This window comes from Phocoena sinus, chromosome 1 (assembly GCF_008692025.1).
Source record: "Phocoena sinus isolate mPhoSin1 chromosome 1, mPhoSin1.pri, whole genome shotgun sequence".
NCBI lineage: Eukaryota > Metazoa > Chordata > Mammalia > Artiodactyla > Phocoenidae > Phocoena > Phocoena sinus.
In genome coordinates this window covers 139,502,113-139,528,443 of record NC_045763.1, presented here as the reverse complement: position 1 = coordinate 139,528,443, position 26,331 = coordinate 139,502,113, and the positions used below count along the sequence as shown (strand labels likewise).

Below are 26,331 nucleotides of genomic sequence, written 5' to 3'. Positions count from 1 at the left end.
AGAGTGCAATTTTTTAAAGAATGCTAACCCTTTCCTACCAGTGACCACCCCTAAATCTCTACCTTTCTGAAATGTCCTCCATCCATAAAGTTTCCTGGGGAATTCCCTAGCGGTCCAGTGGTTAGAACTCCGTGCTCTCACTGCTGAGGATCTAGGTTCAATCCCTGTTCGGGGAACTAAGATCCCACAGGCTGCACGGTGCGGCCAAAAAAAAAAAAAATTTTATAAAGTTTCCTCAGATTCCTAGACCCAGGTTTTTCATCAAGTAAAGCAGGTACATTTCTCAGATGCCAGGTCATAAGAGAAGAGTTTATAGTGAAAGTTTTCAACTATTTCCTCTTCTGGGCCCCTGAAAGAGAGTGGGCCTTTGAACTAGCTACTCACTGCTGTGGGAAGGAATTGAATCTCTCCCAAATACCCAACATTTGTAATCCAAGGGCAAATTTAAATAATGTCATTTCTTTCTCATATTTGTCCCCTCAAAGGAGAGATAAGCCTAAAGGACAGAAGACACTTCTTTCCCTTTCATGGGCACTATTTCAGTGTGTAAGCTCCTCTCCTCCCATCATTTGCCTCTTTATTGCCTCATGCCAAGCTTGTCCTGACGCCATGGAGTTTTCAAGGGAATAAAAAGAGACCCTGAGGTTTACAACGAACACATTTTGGAAAACGATGAGCTGAAACAGAACTGCTTTGCAAACTTTTTCTTGGAGACCTAAGACCCACATGAATGCAAGCCCCATGAAGGAATGATTTCCAGGCCCTCAAGAAAATGGTCTTTTTCTTCCTTCCTTCCTTCCTTCCTTCCTTCCTTCCTTCCTTCCTTCCTTCCTTCCTTCCTTCCTTCCTTCCTCCCTCCCTCCCTTCCTCCCTCCCTCCCTCCCTCCCTTCCTTCCTCCCCTCCCTCCCTCCCTTCCTTCCTAAATTCACCTGGAGTTTCCTTTACTCTCTGTAGCAAAATGCAAAGAAATGTTCATGTCTGATACCGTGAAGGCGCGGTGCATTCTAGGACTGGGAGGCAAACAGAACAGGCTAAATTGGTTGCAAATGTCTAAGAGAGTTCTACAGGAGAAAGCTCTGTACATAACAATTTTATCCTCCTAAAAGGGCTTGGCCTTTTCGCACTCAAATTGTCACCTGAGCAACTGAGTCAGCAGCTAGGATAACACAAGGTTTAGAACCCAGCCTGCCTACTCCTTTTCAGGAAGAGGCCCTTGAGGAGCACACTGCTGACTCAAGTGTGGCCCCCCTCACCCACGGGGGAGAGAGGGAGGAGCTGAGTGGTTCGGAAACCCCCCTATCTGGCCACTCCCCGGAATCATCTGTATATCTCAGCACAGTGTTGTTTAGTTGGGGTTGTCTTCCTCCTGGAAAGATCACCCATAGGAACCTTGGTGGTGGCAGTCTCATTGGAGTCAGGCAGCTGTGTCTCCAGTTCAAATCCTGTAGTAATTTAAAAACATAAAAAGGATCCCCGGGCTTCCCTGGTGGCGCAGTGGTTGGGAGTCCGCCTGCCGATGCAGGGGACGCAGGTTCGTGCCCCAGTCCGGGAAGATCCCACATGCCGCGGAGCGGCTGGGCCCGTGAGCCATGGCCGCTAAGCCTGTGCGTCCGGAGCCTGTGCTCCACAGAGGAAGAGGCCGCAACAGTGAGAGGACCGCATACCAAAAAAAAAAAAAAAGGATCCTGGAGTGTGAGGCCTTCCAGAACATGGGGGCAATCTTGAGCTTAGACGGCACGGGTCAGAAGCAACTATTGTAAAATTAGTAAGCCAGTATGGTGTAACATTTTGTACTCTTCCCCCCTCACTGATTCATTCAATAATAATAAAAGTCTGCATCTATTGCTTGTTATGTAGGGCCACTGTTCTAAGCATTTTGCATAATATCACTCAGTTAATTCTCACAACCTATTAGTATACACGTGTTACAGATGAGGAAACTGAAATACAGAGAGATTAAGAAATTTAACGAGGTCACACAGCAAGTCTAGCCCCAGAGTCCACGCTCTTAATTCCTCTATATCTTTTCTGTATTTGGTAAATACTTCTTAAGCACCTACTAAGTGCCAAACACTGTGCATGATATTGGCATATACAGATGAATATGACAGAGGCCCTGCCCTTGAGAAGCTTACATTCTAGTTTGAGAGACAGCAATACATAAACATACAAGTACCATTCATGTGATGAGTCTTATGAGATAGATAAGCAGAGGCAGGACCACACGGTAGGGTCACTAACCCTGACAGAGGGGTCAAGGATGTCTTCCTTGAAGAGGTGGTACTCGAGCACCTTCTAACACCAACACTGAAAAGTAACCAACGTGAAACGTTTGCTCTCAGGGGTGTCCCCCTTTAGTTTAGACTGTGAAGCTTATTGGAAACCTCATGCCATAACTCAAATGGTCTTCTGTGGGGCTCCTTGGGACTCTGGCAGCAAGAGCCCAGGGGTAAAAATGTGAAGATACAAGGTGGGTAGATTGGAGCTAGAGAGACTTCCCTCATAGTAGGTCTGTGCCCCGTGGTGATAGCAGACTGTTTGGTGAGCAGTATCTCAAGGGCATAGGAAAACTCTGATGTGATTCTGGCCCGCTTTAATGTCCAAGGAAGCAACAGTAGTTCAGGGAATGGGTGAAAATACCCAGGCTCCAAACAATCAGACTGTTCACACAATTGGACTCCAGTCAATAGCCTCGAGTATGCGGAGCAGTATTCAGTTATGCAGAAAAAAGAGCTATGAAGAGCTTAGTTAGCAGAGGTTTAGGGCCCCATTTAAATGGGATGGAGTTAAGGGCAGGGTGCAGTCTCCATGAGATACCTGGATACTACATGGGAGAACTGAGATGGAAACCCAGCCACATACTTGGACAACACTTTGAGGAACGAAGGAGAGTTATGACTCAGTGGGCATGTTGGTGTTTATTCCCGCGAGACACCGCTGAGCCAAGCCCTAGGAGAGCAAGACTGATACCATTTATTGTGCTAGGAATGCTTGAGCTTGAATCTTACTCTGCCACTTACCAGCTATGTATCCTTGAGCATGTGCCTTACCTTCTAATCTTCAAGATCCTTATCAAAAATGTCCCTATGGCTGTGACAATTAAATAGATTGATGAATATGAAAGTGCCAGGGACAGTTCTTGACACAGAGTAGGTGCTCAATAAATGATAGTTTCCCTCCCTTACAGACCCCAATTGAATATTATTCGGCCTCAATATTCCATTTCTCACTATTGATGATAATGCCTACTTTACTCATCTCAGTAAAAATACTTCAAAGCATGTTTATATATTAATAAGGTCCTAGGCAGGAAATTTCTATCCCTTTGCCTCACGTTAAAATTTGTGGCAGGAGAAGTCATTCAGAATCACAAAGAAGAAGCCTAGCACTGTCATCGAACCATAGCCTTTAAGTTCAGCAAAGAGCTGACTCTTCAGAGATGAATACAATGCACACCCATTGCTTGTCCAAATTGTCATCCAGTTTTTCTTTTTTTTTTAAATTCTCTCTCCTCTTATCCCTCAGATGAGTATGATTTAATCTCCAAAGTATGCATGACGAACACATACTATTTCTTCCTCCAAGAATGTGATGTTACAATGTGGGCCCACATTCCAGAACTGGATTGAGAGAGATAGTCTCCATACAGGCGTTCACTAGTTTAATTTCACACAGAGAACATCTCTGTTTCACAGCCACGGAGAATATTGCTTATCTTGGCAGCCCTCTCACAAATGTAAGACATTGAGCACAGTTAAGTCCAGAGCATAAGGAATGAGTTGAGTTGATGCAATTTCAATCAGTAACAACACCAACAACAAGAAAAACACCACCACTTAGTGCTATAGAGTGGTGAATCAAATGAATCACCTTTGTACCCAGAGATGGCAGCATTTTGGTTGATGTTAAAATTTAGAGAAACCACATATTACTATGAAATCATGATTACAGAATCACTATGAAAATGATTCATCAATCAACCATCAGGTATTTATTTCAACTTGTGTCCAGCAGTATGCCAGTGCATTAGCGTTTCTAAGCAAAGTAGAATTAAAACTAATGGACACGGTCTCAAGGACCGACAGCCTAGCTGGAAAGAGAGAACTCCCATCATGAAAAAAAGAACAACCCCCAATAATCCCTAGCATAGCATGGACCGAGAAGAAGGACACCGAAGTGGCCAAGAGCGGTTTTGAAGTGTTCTAGGCCACCCTTCACATGTCTGACAGAGCAGCATTTCTAAAAAACAAATCTGACCATGTCACTACCCCTGCCTGAAACCCTTTACTGACTCCCCAAGGTCCACAGGACAATTTCTGAATATCCAAGTGAAGCATATAAGACTTTTCGTTATTTGGTGCTTCTCAGCAGCTTCATCTCTTGCCATTTCTCTGCTGCTACAGATGCTCCAAACTGCAGGATGTCCTCTCTAATACTGCCCTTTTGTACAATTTTCCCTCTTCCAGGAATATTTGCTCTGGTTCCCCTTCTAAAACCCCATTTTCTGGGCTAACTTCTACTTTTCTTTTAAGAATGAACTCAAGTCTTACCTCTCTGGGAAGCTTTCTTTCCCTGACACCCACACCTACATAAGCTTACTCACACCTATGCTGGACTACAGCTCCCTGCTGTAGGCTCTGAAAATACCTGTTGATGTATTTATTACAGCACTCATCACACTGCATTGCAATTATTGATTTATTTAACGCTGTTCCCCCAACCTATTGCCCATTTTTTAAGATCAACTTCATTGAGGCATAATTGACATATAATAAAATGTATCAATTTTAAGTACATAGTTCAGTTAGTTTTGAAAAATATGTATATTCATGTAACCACCATGACAATCAAAGGACAGAACGTTTTCATCTCCACAAAAATATGTCCAACCTCCTCACTGCTCCCTTGCTCATTTAAAAAAATAAAAGATACCGAGATTTTATAAAAATGGTACAAATGCACTTATTTACAAAACAGAAATAGAGCCACAGATGTAGAAAACAAACATATGGTTACTGGGGGGAAGGAATAAATTGGGGGATTGGGATTGACATATACATACTACTATATATAAAATAGATAGCTAATAAGGACCTACCGTATAACACAGGGAACTCTACTCAATACTCTGTAATGACCTATATGGGAAAAGAATCTTAAAAAGAGTGGATATATATATATATATATATATATATATATATATATATGTAAAATTGATTCACTTTGCTGTATACCTGAAACTAACACAACATTGTAAATCAACTGTACTCCAATAAAAATTGAAAAAAAAAGATACGGAGATTTTATAAAGACATTTATTTTTCATGCTTGATCATTCATCAAAAACTTCATTACTTTCTGCTATATGCGGGTATTATTTATAATTTAAAAATTAAATATTTATATTTAATGGTACATTTAGAATAGTTAAAGTTAATCAATACATTAAAGATGGACTTGAAGATATGGGGAGTGAGAAGGGTAAGCTGTGACAAAGCGAGAGAGAGTCGTGGACATATATACACTACCAAACGTAAGGTAGATAGCTAGTGGGAAGCAGCCGCATAGCACAGGGAGATCAGCTCGGTGCTTTGTGCTCGCCTGGAGGGGTGGGATAGGGAGGGTGGGAGGGAGGGAGACGCAAGAGGGAAGAGATATGGGAACATACGTATATGTATAACTGATTCACTTTGTTATGAAGCAGAAACTAACACACCATTGTAAAGCAATTATACTCCAATAAAGATGTTTTAAAAAAAAGAAATAATATTTTAAATTCAAATATATTTGACAAACTGATTTGTGTCTACATAAAATTTATAAATGATTCTAAGAAGTCAGTTATAAATACTGTGTAAGAAGGTACTTAACTAAATGTGGCCAAAAATAATAAAGATTCAACATTATCTAGATGATATTTTCTGACCAAGTGAAATACTTGTTTAAAAATAAGTTTAAAAAGCATATATTTTTAAGACACACTTTAACTCACGAAAGAGTGTAGGACTCACATGTCCAGCAGTATTGTGGACTGAATACTGTAATTAACTCTCCCCCTAAGAACAACTAAAAAATGCTTGATAAAATAAAACTAAAATGCCTTTTTCAATATATTGATAGGCTGACAAAAAATTAAGAACTCTTAAAAGCCAAACCTATATGAAAGAAGAACCTACAGAGATAAGCACTGAAGTCAGCCTCCATTTTGAGGGCATTGGCTTAACCAGGTGAAGTCAGCCTCCATTTAGCGGGCATTGGCTTAACCAGGTAAACTTAAGCTTTGTTTTTTGCTAGACACTTATTTAACTGCTCGCCAAAATTCAATTTGTGCTTCCCTTTCCAGAGTACTGAGTCATCACTAGGAAGTGGCTGCCCAGCCAGAGATTATATTTCCCCACCTCACCTCCCTCATATCCACATAGGACAGTGGGATTAGTTCTCAGTGATGATAGAATGTAAAGTGATGTGATGTATGTCCCTCTGGTCCAAGAAAGTTAAGAACTGGGCGTGTCTTCTTCAATCTCATTTTTTGCTAATTGCTATCTGAACTTAGAAGATTCCTAGGCCCCAGAGGATGGTGGAGCTGCAAGAATAAAGTAATCTGTGACCCTGAATCATCATATGAAGAAAAGCTTCATTCTCATCAGAAACACCTACATTGGGTTATTATGTGATTGAGAAATAAACTCTTATTGCATTAAACCACATGCCCTCCATGACAACACAAGGAAAATTGCTTATCTTGAAATATGGTGCTGGATAGGGGCAGGGAGAGGGGAGTCATTTCCCTCCTAGAATTAATTACCACAAGCATACATATCTATAGGTTTCCAGCCTATATTCACATTGAGTGGTCTGAAAAACCTCAAGCTAAGAATTTATTTTAAAGTGCCTTCCAGGTGATAGTGCTCCCAGAAGTAAATGCAATTTCTCTCCAGAGAAAACTCCTTTCATTCCAAGAAAAATGAACCCACTTTCAAAAATCATAAAACACACAAAGAACCAAAACACCAAGTGCAAGAGCCAAAAGAAAAAACAGATAGTTGAATAAGACTCACAGCTATCAGAACTGCCAAGTTAGAATATAAAGCCATTATACTTAATATTGTTCAGAAACACTCCTCCATGAGTCTCTCTTGTTCCTGCATGTCTTGCTTTGTATACAAAAAAACAAAAACAAAAACAAAAAAACAAAACAAGAAAACCAAGGCTCTAGCTGATCTTTACCTGGACCATTTTTCAGGTCTGTGTTTGCAGTGAGTATCCTTCAAGGATAAAGTAATGTCTCACTAGGAGAAAGTGTAGGCTTTCTTACTGTCTACTATAAACTGGCAAGTTCCCCAAGGTCAGTGATCCTCTCCTGTGCAAGCAGCTATCTAGGCCTATCTGTGTCATTCCTGTAGGAACTGGGACATAGGGAACCAAAACAAACATGCTGACACTCTGGCTACTGCTTCTTCTGTGACTAATAAAGTCTTTTGTCTCTGAGACAAGTCTCGTGTCTTCTTTCAGCTAATTTGCAAACAGTGTAAAATCTCATACTCTTCAAATGTCTTGACAAATAGTCTTTAGAAATAAAAATATGAACAGGAAGCAAGAAACTAAAGTAATGACTGGAAGATTTTAAGAGAACAAAACTGAACTTCTAGAAGTAAAAAATAGAATAACTGAAATTTAAAACTCAATGATTAAAGGGCAAATTAGATACAACTGAACAGAGAATTAGTGAATTGGAGGATAGATCTAAAATTAATTAGAATACAATACAGAGAGGAAAAAAGATAGTAACTCTGAAAGAGAGGTTAAGGGACATGAGCAAAGTGTAAGAAAAATGAGCATAAATCTTGGAGTTGCAGAAGGAAAATGAAGCAAAAGCAATTATTAGAGAAGAAAATTACAGAGATGTTTCCACACTGATGAAAGACACCAATCCATATATTTGGGAAGCCCTATGACTTCCAAGAGGTTAAACAAAAAAACCCACACCTAAACACAGAATAGTAAAACTGCAAAACAGCAAAGATGTAGAGAATACCTAAGCAATTAGAGAGAAAAGACATCACAGATGGCCCCCCACTTACAATGGTTCAACTTACATTTTTTAAACTTTACAAAGGTGCAAAAGTGATACGCACTCAGTAGAAATCATACTTCAAATTTTGAATTTTGATCTTTCCCCAGGCTAGCAATAGGCAATACAATACTTTCTCATGATGCTGGGCAATGGCAGGAAACCACAGCCCTCAGTCAGCCACGCAATCACAAAGGTAAACAATCAATACACTTACAACCATTCTGTACTCATAAAACCATTCTGTTTTTTCACTTTCAGTACAGTATTCAGTAAATTACATGAGATATTCAACACTTTATTATAAAATAAGCTTTGCATTTAGATGATTTTAGGCTAAGGCAAGTTTTCTGAGCACATTTAATGTAGGCTAGGGTAGACTGTAATGTTTGGTAGATTAGGTGTATTAAATGCATTTTTGACTTATGATACTTTCAACTTATGATGGGATTATCAGGATGTAACCCCATTGTAAGTCAAGGAAGATCTATATATTCAAAGAAATAAAACTTAGACTTTCAGCTAGTTTACAACGGAAACAACGGAAAGCAGAAGACAATGGAATATTTTCAATGTACTGAGATAAAGTAACCTGAAATTCTATATCCATCTAAACTATCGTTCTAAAACTGCACTTAAAATAAAGACATCTTCAAACCAAATAATACTAATAATAAAACACACAAAGAAAGACTTTTGCTAAAGTTAGACCCTCAGAAAAGTAAACTCTAAAAGAAAAAGAAAAATTATCGGAGATGGGGTTGAGATGCAAGAAGGAAATGAGGAAAGAATGAGATTCTATTTTATACAAACTAGACTGGAAAAATTAAGAAATCTGACAATTCCAAAACTTGGCAAGGATATGGAATAAGGGGAAATTTATGCACTGCTGGTGGGAGTGTAAACTGGTACCACTTTGGAAAACAATGTGGCAATAACTTGCAAGATGGAACTTGCATGTAACAGGTATTAACCTAGAAAATAGGGACATTCTTATACAGGGGCATAAGACATGTATAAGCATGCTCACAGTAGCATTGTTCATAATGAAAAAAACTAAATAATTGAAATGTTCATCAACATAACTATGAATAAATAAGTCATGGTATAACCACATAACGGCATGTTATTCAACAGTAAAAATTAATGAATTACTACTACATGTATTAATGTTGTAAGTCTTGAAAATCTTAGAAACAGGTTGAGTGAAAGAAATAAGTCACCAAAGAAATCAGATATATAGCACACATATATATGACTATATAAATAGCTTATATGACTTAACAATATTTTGGAGGGATACATATGTATGTAATAAAACTGTTTAAAATCCAAAGAATGATTGATTAAACACAGATTTCAAGAACATGGTTACCTTTGTAAGGAAAGGAATCCAGGGGAAAGGATGTGAAGGATTACACATATGGATTCAACAAATCAGTAAAATTCTAGTTCTTAAGTTGGTTGTGAGCTCACAAGTGTTTGTTTTAATATTATACACTCTAAGTTACATGTATATTATTTTGTAGGTATCAAATATTATAATGTAAAGAAATTAACATTTAGCACAAAAGAAAAGGAATAGAAGGAGCTTCCTTAACCTTCGTTATAAAAATCTTACAGCAAAATGGTATAGGATAAAATATTGGTGAAATATTGAGGGTGAAATATTGAAGCATGCCTTTTAAAGTCAACAATGAGACAAGATATTCACTGAATCATAAATATGTTGATACTCCCCCAAATTAATCAACAAACTTATTGCAATCCATATCAAATTCCCAGCAGACTTTGTTGTTTCTTCATATTTGCAGTACTTAATAAGGTCATCCTAAATTCATATTGAAAATTTAAGTTCCAAAAGCAGCCAAGACAATTTTGAAGAGCAATAACTCAGTGGAGGGACATGCCCTACCAGATATCCAGGTTTCCTTCAAAGCTAGAATAGTTGAAGGAGTATCACATCAGCAGAGAGAGTATGTAAAGAAACATGATACACGAAATATAGCACTACAAGCTAAAGAAGAAATGATGGACATTCAAAAATGGTATGAGGATAATTGATTATCCATATGGAAAAACTTCATGTTAAAACAAGAAGGCCCCATTTCAAAATAATCAGATTAACCAATATTTAAAGGTCTGATGATATCAATAACTGGGAGAATGTAGAGTAGGGAAAATTCTCTTATGCTTTTAGTGGGGATATAAACTCATGTCCCCATCTTGGAGACAAATCTGGTAATAACTAGTAAAACTGAAGGCTTTCATACTTTATAATCCAGCATGCCACTTCTAGGTGTCTATGCTAGAAACATGTATAACACTGCCTTGTATTGAAAAAAACAAAGTTAATCAACAAGAAAATGGATAAATAAATTTGACCTTATTAATCAATAGAGTATAAAAAGCAGTTAAAATGAATAAACTAGAACTACATGTATCATCATGGAAAACAGATAAAATAGAAACAAAATGTTAAGTAAAAAAAGCAAGGTGTAGAAGTAGATACACAGTATAAAGCTTGTGTAAAACTTAACAGATGTAAGTCAATACTATATATTGGAAATACAGATAACATGTATGCAGTGTACGTATTGAAATATGCATAAGGATGATAGATGTCAAATTCAAGATAGTGATTACCTTTGGGTAAGGAGGGAGGGGAATAAAATTGGGTGCCAGGACTAGGGTGAGGCAAGCAAGTCATCTAGCATGCAAAACATCAGGACTCATTAACTTTCAAGTTTGTGCAAGTGCAGGACACAAACCTAAGAGTGAGAGCCTCCTTAAATTTTGTACCCTCAGCACCTCCCTTATCTGATCCTAGTCTTGGCCCTGTTAGGTAAGATACAAAGACTTCAAGAGCTCTCTGCAGAGTTTTATTGCTTAAAAAAAAAATCAGTTGTGCAAGTATTTCCATAGAAAGTGTTTACAATTTCTTTGGCTGGATTTCACACGTTTAAGACTGTAGTTGTTATGTTAGTTTCTTAGATTGGAATTGTCACAACATGCAGGTATTAGAGATTTGGACACCAAACACAAGCGCTCTGAGGACTTGGTACAACGATTTCTCATGAGATTCCTTTTCTCTTTACAGAATAACCAACAGAAAGACACGTGCCTGAGCTTGGCAGTGACCCCCTCACTCCCATGGCTTTGCATCTTGAGCAGAGAAATGTGAGAATGAGGAGAGGGTAGAGACCACTTTGGAATTTATACCAGGGGTAGGGCTCTGAGTAGTTCCTGCTGACTTGGTTCCTGTCCTGTTTCCAAACATAGTTCTCCAAACTTCCCATCAATTCTGTGAGCCTCCCAATATCCTCCAGTAATTTCCCATTTTCTTTAAATTAGTCAGAGTCAATTTCTGTTGCTTGCAACTGGAGAGCCCTAACTGATACTTAGCCTCGTGCTGTCAAGGAACGAATTTATATAATTCCACATGTGTTAGTTGATCCTTAGGAATCAACTTTTTCACCACGATTTGATTTCCCATTTAGGTTTGGTAGGATTCTACAAGGACAACGTCAACTTGTATATTTTAAGCCCTATCGGTCAGGGCTAACTCCCTTGGCTGAATCACTGTGGAGTATTATTAATGTCCAAGGGACACACCCCTGACTTCTTATTCTCCAGCTGTGGTTGTGCCTATGGTCCCAGAATAAAAAACTGCCAAGCTGGCCTATGATAATGGCTACACTAAGAATGATAATTTCAAGTCTAAGAAAATACATCACTGTGTCAACTGTGTCACTTAAGAGTTGTCTTACCTCCTCTGTCTTTAAAACTTCCCATATCCGAGCGTGATCTTCCACCAGCCAGTGTCCTGCGCTTTCTACCTTGGTGGAAAGTTTGAGTTTAGACACCACATGAGCAGGCTCTCCCACGGGCTTCCCCTCCATCTTGAAAGAGCCAGGCAGGAGGCATTACGGATCTGTTTGCAAGAATAAAGTGAGATCCAGGTTAAAACACTGAGTAACATAAAAAGAGATAGGAAAGCAAATGATCACGCTTGATTTGTGGATAATGAGACCATCAACAACAGTATCACAACAGGCACCAACTTTTATGGCCACTTTTTATGTTTTAGATATTCATGACTGGTATTTTAATGCAGGAATCTGGAGGCAGGGATGCATTCTGATAATGGATGAAGTGATAAAAATTGTAAAGCAAAGTAAAAAGCATCCTTTGCCTGTTCTATCTGCTTGTCACTTTGCTCTGGCCCCTCAGTAGGAGAAATGGAAATGGGTAGATGTAAGGCAAGCCTGAGCGATGTTTTCGTATTTCCATGCCATGCAGTGCATGAGGAAGAAGCACTGGCTCTGGTGTCAGGAGTTTTACTCTTCAAACATCTATTAAACACTTATTTATTCGAGGCTCCATGCAAGGCATACACAAATAATTTGGTAGTTTGGTCCTTCACCTTAAAAAGCTTACTGTCCCAGGGCAGAAAGTGCTGTAAACAAGCAATCACAACACAGTGTATTACAGCATAATGTGTGAAACACCTCAGTAATCATGTTTCCAAACTGTAGTGGAAGCACAGAGGAAGGTTCTCTTCAATATTTATTGGCTGTGTTACTTTCCTGAGTCTCCATTTCATCAGCAGTTGCTGCAGAGACAGTATCTAAAAATTGATAACAATTCTATAAAGTCTACTTCCTTGACATCAATCTACCTGCCATTGGCTTGTTCAGAATCACATCATGCCTGCCCAGCACCATACTGCCCTAAGGAATCTCCTTACCTCCATTCACGTCCCCCGGGTCTATCCTTCTCAGGGTAATTTTTCTAAAAATCAAATCTGATTATGATGTTCTACCTACCAAGAACTTTGCCCGGAGAATGAAGTCCAAACTCCTTAACACAGCATCCAAGGCCTCCTCTGCCTCTCTTCTCCCACCATGCCCGGCTGCCTCCTCTGTTATTCTGTTTCAGTCCTTTGAAAGTGCTTATGGGGCTTCCCTGGTGGCACAGTGGTTGGGAATCCGCCTGCCAATGCAGGGGACACAGGTTCGAGCCCTGGTCCGGGAAGATCCCACATTCCACGGAGCAACTGAGCCCATGCGCCACAACTACTGAGCCTGCGCTCTACAGCCCGCGAGCCACAACTACTGAGCCCACGTGCCACAACTACTGAAGCCCGTGCACCTAGACCCCGTGCTCTGCAACGGGAGAGGCCACCGCAGTGAGAGGCCTGCACACTGCAATGAGGAGTGGCCCCTGCTCACCGCAACTAGGGAGAGCCCACGTGCAGCAGCGAAGACCCAATGCAGCCAAAAATAAATAAATTTATTTTAAAAAAAAAAAGAGAGTGCTTATGGATCTCAGATACATCTAGGAACTTTAAGCCTTTGTTTGTGTCACCTCCCCTTCACCCACCACACCAAGAGAATAAAGGTCCCTCCTCCTTTGTTAGTCTCTATATATACTCTGGACAGATCTCTATCATGTCACCTAAAACACTTTATTATAATTATTTGTTTTCAACTTTATTTCTACTTTCTGGTCTTTCAAGCATCTTAACACTAGAGATGACGTCATGTACAGAGTAAGTACTAAATGAATGTTTGATGGATTAGTTAATTCAGTAATCATGAGACTCCAGTAAAAATAAGGCAGCAAATCTAATATATTCAAACAACAGATTAAAAGTCGAATTATTCCTTCACTTCAACTTTTTTTGACTTAGTGGGCTGTAAGCTCTTCAAAAGAAAGGGTCAAGTCTAACATTCATCCTGCACCCCCAGGCAGCTAATTCTGCAAGGAGCAATTGCTCATTAGTTAACAACAGAGTAGTTTTCTTGGAAATGTCTTCAAGGAACTGAGCATGTCTGCAAAAAGCAGGTCTTATGCTCACATAACCCACTGCCCAAATAAAAGTAAATGGAAATCGGTGTTGATAAGTTGGGCAGGGGTGATAGGTCAGAAGATTCGAGAGAAGGGTCTTCTGCAGCCAAGTTACTTCTCTGCCTCACATGCTCCACCTGTAAGCCATGGAGAGCAAGGAGTCTGCTGGCAGAGAGCAATGATGAGGAAACTTAACCAAAACCATGGTGAAGTACTTAGAAGCATGGAGCACTTAATACACTCTCCTAGGAACCAGGAAACAGAACCTTTATAATTAATGAACAAAGTTCTTCTGAGTGGACATAAATGATGCTGACACATACATGCAAGGAAATAAACAGAAGAGAGTCATGTGGAGGTTTCAGTCCAAAAAAAGGAAATTAAAATAAACAGGCAAAATGGAAACAGGCCAAATTAGTAGGGAAGGAAATTCCATTGTTGTTATTGGAGATAATACTGTAAACCACAAATAATAAATCAAAACAAAGTGGAAAAACTTCATAAAATGGTTTTGGCTGTATCCTCTGTATATCATGGAGACGTAGCTGGATAAAGTAGACAAACTGTAGCATCTCAGGGTGAACAATGGAACATCTGTAAGTGTAATACAGCCCAGTGACCCCTTGGCTCTTCCTCTACTGTCTGCCCACAGCTGCTTTCTCATCTCCATGGTGTGGGTGAAAGTTGGCAAATTTTCAGTGTTAGAGACTGAACTCTACTGTGTATTGACTTCCTACAGATTGTTCCTTACCCTGTTTGGGAGACGATGCAATTCTGAGCTTTAAACCATTCCAAAGTACTTGGGAACTTAGGATGGATGCAGAGAGGCAGCCAGCTCTTATGAGGCTCTTCAAGCATTTTGAGATCCTCCACCCTACCTGAGACTTGAGGCCTTTTCACCCATATTCAGTACATTTCCTCACTCACACACACAAAAAGGCCATATGCATAATATTATTGAGATCCCATTGCATCCCAGTCACTGTGCTAGGTATTTTCCACATTATGTCAAGTCCATATGATAATGCTTCAAGGTAAATGTCACAGTTTTACAGCGATGAAAAATTTGACTCAGAGAGATTAAGTAACTGCTAGAAAGTTGTAGGGTTCCCAAGTTCACGCTCTCTCTCCTAAGTCAGTTCAGAAGGCTTTCAACGCCTACCCTTTATCTCATCACTGGTGGAATGAGACCTCCCTCTCGTGCCGCTTCCCCCATGGACTAGAGTTAAAGTGTCACTGTCTTAGGTAACTGGCATAACAGTGCCCCTTGGGAGATGGTCACATCTGATGAATCATAGGTAAGAGTGAGATAGATAGAGGGAGGGAAATTTCATGAAAAAAATGGATCATTCCTTTTCCTCTTTACTCCCATCTTAACTTCTGACCAGGGCAGGCTTTATGGGTGTGACCTGCACAATCACACATGGCCTTTGCTAAGAGGGGCCCTAAGCATGGTTGAATGCTCTGCTGTCACTGTCTTAAAATTCCTAACATTTCAACAAGGGCACCCTGCATTTTCATTTTGCTCTGGGCCCCAAAATTATATAGCCAGTCCTGCTGCTGGCCCATGCATTATAGGTTTCATCATACCTTCATGCATTATAGGTTTCTTATTTTCCTAAAATGAGCTAGAAGTCTATATACTGGAGCCATTTTTTGGGTAGAATTAAAACTTGAGGCATATGTCGACCTTCTTCTACCTCTGAGAGGCTGCATGCCTTAAAGCTGAACCACTGCATTCTTTCTTAAAGCACACGGTCAAGGCTTACAAGCCGACTTCCATGCACATGTGAGCCCACTCAACAGATAAGTAGTCACTGTAAACCTTAAAGGCAAAATCTTCAACTCTACTTAATAATTAGTCTAAAATATCGTAGTCCTTATAAGCTCTTTGGGAAATCAGTTTTGAAGAACTGTCATCCTAAAACATCTGATAACCAAAGCAGGATTTTTTTTAGCCACAGAATGATGAGGACATCCTTAAGTTGGAGGTGGGGTGTAGAAAGGAACTGTACGTCTATAAAGGCAAATGTCTGATCAGAGAACTTGAAGCAAAGTTTTGCTCAAAAATTTAAAAAGAATTCGCTTGAGAGCTGTTTTTTGGTTTTTTTCTAATTGTAAAAGAGTTGTGATTATACATTGTCTCTACTGCCTGAAACAGAGAAGTCAGATAAGAACAGGGAAGACAAGTCTGGTGAAATAGAGGAAAGATGCTTTCAATTGACACTGAGAAACAATCTGCAGATGAGAAAAGCCATATAAAGGTTTTTGAGGTTACTGCATTCAAGTCCTAGAGCTCTAACATTCCCACCAAAGCTGAAAGGTTTTGCTTTATTTTGTTTTTTAAGTTAGGTTAAATCCAAAGACCATTCTAGTCAATATTTATAAATCCTAGTTGTCTTATGAGAAATTGATAGCTGTGAGAAATTTGTGAAAATAATAATTTATGATTATATAAGTAATCAAAAAATTACATGATTATCAATGTGAAAGTATCCATTTCCTTAAAATTTTTAATTTCTTTAAAGTTTGTGTTTTTAAGATGTGAATTTTCTTTTTAAAATATTTACTACATTTTGCTTATGACATAAAATACATAATAACACATTTCTCCCATTACTTCAAAAATAATCGTTGATTGGAGGTCATAACATTTTCTATGGTGATGACAAAAGACACGTTTGAGAGCTTCATATCCTAAATGATCATTAAGTACCAAAAGTAAATAATCAACTTCTCAGGGGCTAATCTTAAAAACGTAAGTATTAAGTGACAATCTAAGAACATAAAAATTTGCCATTACTAGTGTCTGTTCCTGCGATTTGATAAATATTATCCATAATGCCCATGAAAAATATTTTTGAAACACGGTTTTAAAAGTAAGTGCTAGGGCACAATTTCACTGAACTCTGTATTCATTTTATTAATCCCCACGCTGGACTTTGATAAATCAATCGGTACTTTATTAAATTTGACTTTCCTTCTATGATAGTAAATAATGTATGAGATATTCCTCTAAATCATTATTTTTTCTTTTCTCCTACCTCTCCTCTTTACATATTTTTGGAAGGAAAAAAAGTGTTTAATTTTCAGAACATTACTGGAGTGTTGTGGTGTCTCTTGTCTTTATCTATTAGGTCCATGCTTTTCTTCAGCCCTTGCAGATTCCATCATTCATATTAATAATCTGTATTATGTATTTCTGCTTTATTCCCTTTAGACACATAAACTCTTGCTTCTGCCTAAAGAAATCCTTTGATTTTTTAAACTCAACTCAGGTTTCTCCTAATCTTGAAAAAGCCTGGCATTGCCCTGTCCCGGTCTCTTCTAGGATCACTTGTCTTGCTGCCATTTCTTTCCTCCTACCTTCTCTCTTCCTCATTCTTCTTCCTAATGAGCTGAGGTCCTGTCCAGATAAGACAGGTTTGTTTATCTTTACCTCCTATTATCTACAACTCTTCCACCTAAAAAGTCTATCTATCAAGAAGAGTCTTTGCATCTTAGTTTTACTCAAAGGTTTAGAAGTGCATCATACAAAGAGCAGTGAAATTCCAGTCAGGAGACCTGGGCTCAAATCATGTGGCCATAATAATTTCTCTATGTAAGCCTTGAGCAAACCATTTCACTTTTCAGCCTCCGTTTCCCCCTCTTTAAAATAAATAGATAAACTACAAGGCTGCTGAGACCCCTTACAGGGATAAAACACTCATCTCCCCCAAATGTAGAAAGCAAAATATGCATTAAATTTGTTTCCAGTAGAGCTGAGGGATCTACACTACTAAACAAAACAGCAAAAAGGTTGTGATTTCTGTGGGTCACTCACATATTGTATTTATTCCCATATTATGCATGCATTCACTATTCGGAAGCCAAACGAACAGCATGAATAGCCCCTTGGAATTGACAGATATAACCTCTGAGTTTTGACTATTCAGGAACAGCCCCAAATTTTCGGTCATGTAGTCAATTGTAAGTTGGCTGAGGCTTTGTAAAGTTGGTGTTTAGGGGTGCTCACCAATCCTTAGCATCCAAATCTAAGGATGGTTGGGTGGTAGATTTCTCTAATCATGATTGCTATTGCGGTGCTTACAAATTGGGGGATCCAAGAAGGTATTAAGATATAGCCTCCCCAGTTGTGGGAGTGCGTCACGGTGGTCTCACCAGTGTATTCCATCTGAAAAGAGAGAAAGAAGCAGCTGTCTGGAAGCCAGGATTCCTGGTGGGAAATGGAGACTGGGACACAGACAGATAATCAGACAGAAAGAACTCCAGGAAGCCATGACATAGAGAGAGATTTCTAGGTCTGGGAAAGGGGGCATGTCAAGTCATCTTACAGCAATATTAAAGTTATTTGTGTTTGAAGTGACAGCATGTGTCCATGTATTGGAAGGTAAACAGATCTTCATTACCTCTTCCTCTTTGGAATCTCAACAGCATTCTAGTCTGTATAAGGCAATTCACTTATATTCTGCATGTTGCTTTCTTTTGCTTTCCTCAGCTCTGGTCTCCCCCGCTGGACTGCCAGCTCTTTGAGAGCAAGACTGGACATAAATTTATTATACTGCTTCAATTTTTTTAAAAAAGCTCAATCACTTTTTTTTTTAATCTTCATTTTATTTTCTTTCCATTAAAAAAAAAATTCACTGGAGTCCGAGATAACACATTTACCATTACGATGTATTTTGGAACAAATGTCAATCATCGGGCAACCATTTCCAAAGGAATTTTAATTATGTCCTGTCTCACTGAACACTGAGCAAAGTTGCACAATAGTCTGTGGAGTTAGAAGTGACTTTCTCTGAAAGCAACTGTCTCCCGTTAAAAGTAGAAAATTAAAGAAGTGCAAGGCATTCCATTCCTTCTTCATTCAAGTTGATACTTTTTTAAAGGCTGGTCCAACTGCACTTCAGACTTTGTGTACTTTTCCCCCCTCACTGATAGTATTTGGCAGAAGTTTTTAATAATAATTCAAAAAAAAAGAAAAGAAAGAAAAATCCAGACTGAGTTTGTACTACCCTTGTGAACCTCCCTGGAGAAATGCTGCTCTTTGCTCAGCAATTCCCGCTTGAAACAGAGAGCCAACACAAGGAAAACAGCTGGGCTCCCTTCCTGGTCTCCATTCAGAGCGGCCAGTCTGGAAACACATCTGCAAAGGCAGACGCGGGGGAGGGAGAGGACACCTAAACAGAATAGAGGCTGAGATCACGAAGAATCCTTCAGTGTTCTAAGAGAGAGAGAATTCTAAGGGACTGACTACTTTATGGCCTGCATTTTTATTATAACAAAAAGCTTAGCGATTATGTTGTTTGAAAACTTAAAATGAGATGAAACTGTAGATCACATGACTGTCCCGGGCTCAATATTTCACAGTTCTGTGGACTCCAGCTTTAACTGGCTGGATGAGGGCAAAATACAAAAACCACTAGGGGAGCATCACCCAGCTCACTAGTCCCAGGCTAATTTTTATCTTCCAGTTGAAGACAGTTGAGCTGATTCAGGTCAGAGCCATCTTTTAAGTCCCAACAATAACAACATCAATAGGGATAACATGCCCCTCAACTCCACCCCAGTGAATTCAGCATTCACTGTGCCAGGCACTGGACCTGCACTGCGCAAGCATCAATTCCTCCTCAGAACAGCCTCAGGAGAAGCTCAGATCAAGAGAGATGAAGGAACCGGTCCTGGAGTTTCTCTCAAGCCATCCTGACCCCGGAGCTGTGCCCTCACCACTGTACTACACTGCTACTACCCTTTAACAGTCAATGCTCCACTTACAACATGACACCATGTAAATGCTGAAAAATCGGAATTCCCAGGAATCTGAGCTCCTGAAAAGATTCAGAAGAGGGCTTCTCATGGGAGGAATGTGAAATCTTTTAAATGTTAGGTTCAGGGAAGGAAATCTGTTGCGTTTATCAGTTAATGCACAAAATCATTTAACTTCCAAATAGATTGGCCCTCCCACATCTCAGGTTAAAGAGCAGTCTGTTCTCAATCTTTTACTTTACCAAAAACAGAAGTCTAATCTATTTAATTACAGTCACTTTTACTAGGCCATAGGATAATGGCAGGTCCCAAGGCGGGGAAATCTCTTTCAAGAAAACACTTCTGGGCGAGGCGTCTACAGTGAGCTGGCACTAGATCAATCCTTTTCCTCTTTCTCAGTCTCTAAGCAGCAAGGACACCATGAGTTTTACATATAACATGTATTTTTTTTTTTTTGTGGTACACGGGCCTCTCACAGTTGTGGCCTCTCCCGTGGCGGAGCACAGGCTCCGGACGCGCAGGCTCAGCGCCATGGCTCACGGGCCCAGCCGCTCCGCGGCATGTGGGATCTTCCCAGACGGGGGCACGAACCCGCGTCCCCTGCATCGGCAGGCGGACTCTCAACCACTGCGCCACCAGGGAAGCCCGTGTAGTCTTAATTACAATTCCTCTTTCGTTAGATCAGATAACACCTTGCCCCACTCTGATTAGTTTCACATAGTAATGATTAAATCCAGTTACTCTGCTGAATACCCCAGACACCAGTTTGCCAGACTAAGTGCAGTAAGATTTATATTCAGAGTAGCATCTTCATTTCCATCTAACTGTGTTGTTCCTTCCTTGATCTTGACCTCTGAAATAGAAACAAATGCCCATACGTGGTGCTAAGGCCAAAAGAAGGGGCCCAGTATTCATCCAGCATGGGGGAGGGAGGGATCTGTGTATCTTGTGTCAGGATGACTTTTACCACTGGCTCACATTTTTTACTTTCTTCTCAGCTTCTTTGGCCTGCACCCGTGATGTAACATGACGGACCTAACCCATGTGGTCAAAAACTCAATGACCCCAATGAACACAGGAACACTAAGAGACAATGAAACAAGAAGGAGAAACCACTAGAGATGCTGCTTCCCAACTCTGACACTTGCATAGACCTTGTGGGCTTATCCCCGGGTGACCTATGCACCCAGAGCGAACACAACAGAAAGTCAAAACCATATCTTACGGAATTGGACACAACCTTCCCAAAGGCTGGCACACTGTAGCACAATGACATTTTCATCAGTAAATGCAGTTACGGTGGTCATGTTCCACGTGTATTTTGGAAAAGATGCAATCGTTATTTTTGAATGATTTTCAATATTTCCGATTGTTTCAAAGTCTTTTAGTGAACTTTATAAAGACACTCCAACTTCTTTTATTTCTTCTATTCCTTTCTTGTCTTTCACATCAAGCTCTATGAGGGTGTATCATAGAGGATGCATCCTGCATTCATGTGTATATTAGATAAGAGGAAGCTTTTGAATTTACCCTCCATAGTCCCTGAAGGATAGAACCCTCACATTATTTTCGATTGAACCAAAAGATCTTAAGCCAAAATGAGGCCACTGAAAACCAAATTCCACTCTCAAATCTCAAACAGGTTTCCAAAGCATATTGGAAAACTGCTTTGCATAGCAACAGAGTCAGGAATGTTTTCAGCTCAGCCTGGAGGGAGGACCGTGCTGGGATATATGAAATAGTTCCTGACTTAGAACCTACTTTTTGTTTAAGATTGCAAATATTCCTAGCAGGGCCAAGCCTGGATTTCTCATTAGGCCTTCAGAAAGCAGCAGCCATCCGTCACAGTCTTTTCAAAGGCTGCATTAAATGGCTTGTGTACATCTGCAGGGTTTCTGTGTTTGATCCTAGATTATGTTTTCACTAAGGTTAAGGGTTAGAGTTTTGACAGATGTGGCTGTAGTCTAACTGGCCCACGTTATCTGCTCCTTTTCCACACACATACAGTATGCGGTAGCCAAGTTTGTGACATGTCTCAACTTTGATACCAGCAAACGAGGGGTGGGTGGAATGTGGGCTTGAATACTTAGTTAGGTTTGGGTTTTAGTTTCAGAGTCAGTATGAAATCCAGTGCGGCATCTGAGGGGAAATAGGATTATGTCATTCTGTCACTGTTTCATTCCAACTAGGTTGCAGTTTCTTTTCTCTTTCTTTTATTTTCCCCTCCTCTAACTTTTATAGGACTTTCCACTTTCTCCATTTTTTTTTTCATTGCCACAGCTTGACCTTGCTATTTCCAATAAACCAAAGTAGAAACTGAATGAGAGTGTGTCTCGGATTCAGACCTCTTCGTGTGAATAGCTATTGTGCAAATATACGATGTAGCATCCCTGGCTTCCTCATTGAGGAGATCAGTGGGCCAATGTGACTTAACTGTAACAAGATGGCAAACTTCCAGGGACGTGACAGTTATGTTGCTTAACCTAAATTAAGTTACCAGCACCACGCTATGCACAGGAGGGATGCGCAAGTCCCTAACATTTTACCTATTTAGCCTAATCAGTGTGCCAGGTGTGTATGAGGCAAGGAGGATAAAGATAAATAAGCACGTGTCCTCCTTTAATCAGCCTACCTGCTGGTAGTTCTTAATCTGAACCACAGGGAAGTCCACAATTATTTGAAGAGAAAGAGATATATTTCAAAATGATAGGATAAGTGTTAGAAGACAGATATGCACAAGGGCATTACATTGAGAGCTTGCTGAGGAAAGTGTGAATCCCCCAGTCACTGAAGCTCTGAGAAGTTAAGTGAATCGCCCAAGGTCACATAGCAGAACACAAATTTGAAAACAGATCTGTCTGATTCAGAACAAAGCTTCCCTTTCCATTCTATAATGGCTTTTCACAATTTTCACAGAATTGTGGCTATGTTAATTTGGTTTTGTAACATTAATGTTTAAAGAGAAGCACTAACTCTTTGCACTCAGGTAGACGAGGAAAGGCCAAGAGGGTTATCTGAAATCTGTGCTTCCTTATCTGTGCTTCCTTATCTACCAAAGCTGAGAGCCCGCTTCTTCCTATGGCCTTTCACATCCCACTGTGCCAGCTCCTCTCCAATCCTGGGTGCCTATCACCCTTCCCCAGGCCTGCCCTTCCAGAGCTAAATAAACAATTATGCCACTATTGCTAAAAAGTGGCAGAAAACAGAAGCAAAAATTGACATTGTCGGTTCTCTCGCTTCTCAGTCCCATATGGACATTTTTGCTACAAAAGTATGGTGATCTGAAAGCCTAATTATTTTTTAAGACTTCCTTTAAAACAATATATGGACCCTATTACAGGACTCACTGACTTCTTCACTCTGCCTCTGCTCTGGGGGTTGGTGAGTTTATGATTTACAGCTCAAGTGAATGCTGTGCTCAGGTTCATTGCTCCAATGTGATTAGAGCTGACAGTGGTTCTGGATACCAGAGCGATTTTAACGATTATTAACTTCACTGTGGGCTGAAAAATGACTTACACGCTAGTGAAGCTTAAGTAGGCTCAGCATCACAGCTTCTGTGCACTTTACTCCATTCCTCCACTTTACTCTGGACACAAAGAAAGTGTGGGGCTTTATTTTTTTTATCCTTTTGTGTGTCCTAAAAGGGAATTCCAGGCTAGCTGCTTTGGACGTATAATATCATCCAGAGGATGAACTACCATGAAATCAGGTCCAAGTAGTTTTGAGGTCTTACCTGAGAAATAAGGGCACTAAGTCAGCCTAGAAATCTGTCAAGAGGCTGCCTGGGTGAAAGTTGATTGAGTCTCTCTCCCTCTCTGTTTCCCTGCTGTAGACCTCCAGAGTTGTTTAGATTTACTCCAGTTCCTACTAGACCAACTAGTCAAAAGTAAGTTCTGTATTCTCCCAATTAAAATCCGGCAACACTCACCTTCCATGTACAATGGGCTGTCCTGGCTGGTCTCACACAGCCAAAAAGGAACTTAAAATAGAAAGGCAGGACTCTCAGTACATTTGAGTAGCACATGGAGTGTCACATCAGTTTTAAACGTTAAGTGTCCCCATTGCTTTAGTCTGAGCTCTTGAGCCAAACTATTACCCTCACTCTCCTTTTCCATCATCTTGGCGAGACGAGGTAGTGGAATGAGCTAAAAACTCCTTAGCTGATCTTCTCTGCTGGGCCAAACCATGCAAGCACCATCCTCTGGGTCCAGTTTGGGACTTTTACGAGAGAACCTCTCTGTCTCTTGGTCTTAGCCAGTATTTAGGGAGTAAGTGCTATATATCGTAGCCAAAGTTTGTGCCAAAATAGTTAAATTTTGCTTCATTTGAACTACAAGGAACTCCTAGGGCGATGCACTACAGATGTAAAGAAAGTTTGACAAATATTGGTCAGAGTGAGTAATGACTTGCATACCTATTCCAGGGGGGAAAAAAAAAAAAAAGATCTAGAAAAAAGAATAAGAAGAAAGGAAGGGTCAGTAAGACTTCCCCGGGGCTTCCCTGGTGGCGCAGTGGTTGAGAGCCCGCCTGCCGATGCAGGGGACATGGGTTCGTGCCCCGGTCCGGGAAGATCCCACATGCCGCGGAGCGGCTAGGCCCACGAGCTATGGCCGCTGAGCCTGCGCGTCCGGAGCCTGTGCCCCGCAACGGGAGAGGCCCCAACAGTGAGAGGCCCGCATACCGCAAAAAAAAAAAAAAAAAAAAGACTTCCCCAAGGTGAAGAAAATCTATCACCTCTCTATTCCATAATCCTGCAAATGGGCCTGACAATGGCTTTCATACCCCAGTGAGTCTAAAGTAGGTTGCACACCCCTGACTTGGTACCCAAGACTGTACACTGGAATGCAGAGAAAAATTACAACTTTGATTTGTATGCTTATTTCATCTCATCTGTTTCATTTCTATTTGTTATATTTTATAGTACATATAAATGTTAGAATAATGGTGCATGTATACAATTTAAAAATAATTGCATGTATATTGGAGGACACTCCAAAAAAACTGAAGTGAGAAGAATATTCAACCAAAACACTTTCAAAATCACTGCTTCCCACAAATAAAGCACCCATGGTTCATACTTTTTAATTCACTACAGAATCCTTCTCTTCCTCACGGATTTCCTGTATCCTCTAATGGCGAGATACAAACTTTATTTAGGTGATACAAACGAAATTTAACACGTCATGAACTGGACAGTCTCCTGTCAGAGAACTACAAAGTGAGGCAGAGGGCAAGAAACTTTTATAGGATAAAGAATAAGGAACAAGGAAGAGACAAATAGGAAATAGATAGTCAACGTTGTTTGTGGTGAGAAGGCCCAGAGTGGGCTTGGTGCGTTTGGGGACCGGATGACTGAACACAGTTATACTGCGCTTTTGGGCAGGCAGAGCTTTTACAAGGATACAAAGTTACCTAAGTTTCAGTTTGATGACGTGACACCCCAGGCAAGAGTGGCTCCATCTTGGGCCTAGAGATTTATTTCAACACCATCCACTCAGATACGCAAGCTAGCAATCTCAGACTCATCCTCAACTGGTCCCTGTTACTAAGCTCCTTATCCAAGGGATCACAAAGTCCTATTGATTACTTCTTTGAAGGCATCTCAGATCAGAGCCTTTTCTATATTCCAGCCACCACCTTGATACATACTTTCATTATCTCTCGGTTGAACTACTCCAATAGCCAAGTTACTAGACTCTCTGCCCTTGACTCTTCTAGTCATTCTCCATACCATCACCAGAGTAGCCTTTCTAAAAACCTTTAATTAGATCACTGGCCTCCTTAGGAACCTGCAATAGGAATGCACCATCACAGGACAGAGTTCAAGGTTCTTAACACAGTATGTCATGGTCTGACTATGTCCTAACCTACAAGTCATATACTCCTCTCTGCTGTGCTCCAATTCCCCAACTCTCTCACATTGCTGGACTTCTCACCATTCTCCAAACAGTGCGTTCATGCCTTTGTTTATGGACTACTCCTACCCAAAATACTCTTCTTCCCCTCACGTTTTCTTTGTCTTTGTTAGAGCAGCTTAGCCTATGCCCCCCCTAATAGAACAGCTATGACCTGTTTGAGCATATACATGTCTGGTACTGTAATACATTATCTCATAGCACCCTATTTTGATTCTCATTTGACATAAGGAGTAAGTAGCAGAGCCAGGATTCCAATCTATATCCATGTGGTTCCAAAGCATATGACATTAATCACTGGACATTGAATTTTAAAAGCAAATGCAAATGTCACCTCCTGGTGACAAACCCATTGGGGAGTTAATTGCTCTCCCCAAGTAAGTTGTTCCTATTTCTGTCACAGCATTTATAATACTGTGCTTTAGTCTGCATCGTAGTAGACTGTGAGCTCTTACAGGTCAAGGACTATTTATACTCACCTTTACATGTAGGGTACCTAGGACACACTGACACATACAAGATGGTCAGTAAATATTTGTTGAATAAATCAATTCACAGATGTTCTGTCCTTCCTTCTTACTTATTTTTTTTCCTCAACTCACTATGTTCCATCCCATCTTTAATATAAATGCAAAGGTGTCAAGAATGCCTGACACAGTACCCCACACAGAAAAGGCTTTATACAGCAGAGAAATTGTCAACACCTTTACAGTTTCCCTACA

The 26,331-nt window shown here is 40.2% G+C and overlaps 1 protein-coding gene across 2 annotated transcripts in view; it reads right to left on the bottom strand.

Annotated features, from left to right (window-relative positions):
- The window catches only part of RGL1 (ral guanine nucleotide dissociation stimulator like 1), a 280,952-nt gene that overhangs the window by 164,635 nt on the left and 89,986 nt on the right, over window positions 1-26,331 (bottom strand). For both annotated transcript variants that reach the window (XM_032645598.1, XM_032645617.1), the window contains exon 2: window positions 11,843-12,006. In XM_032645598.1, coding sequence (XP_032501489.1) covers window positions 11,843-11,974 — 132 coding nt within the window. In that variant the 5' untranslated portion in view covers window positions 11,975-12,006. The remainder of the gene's footprint in view (window positions 1-11,842; window positions 12,007-26,331) is intronic.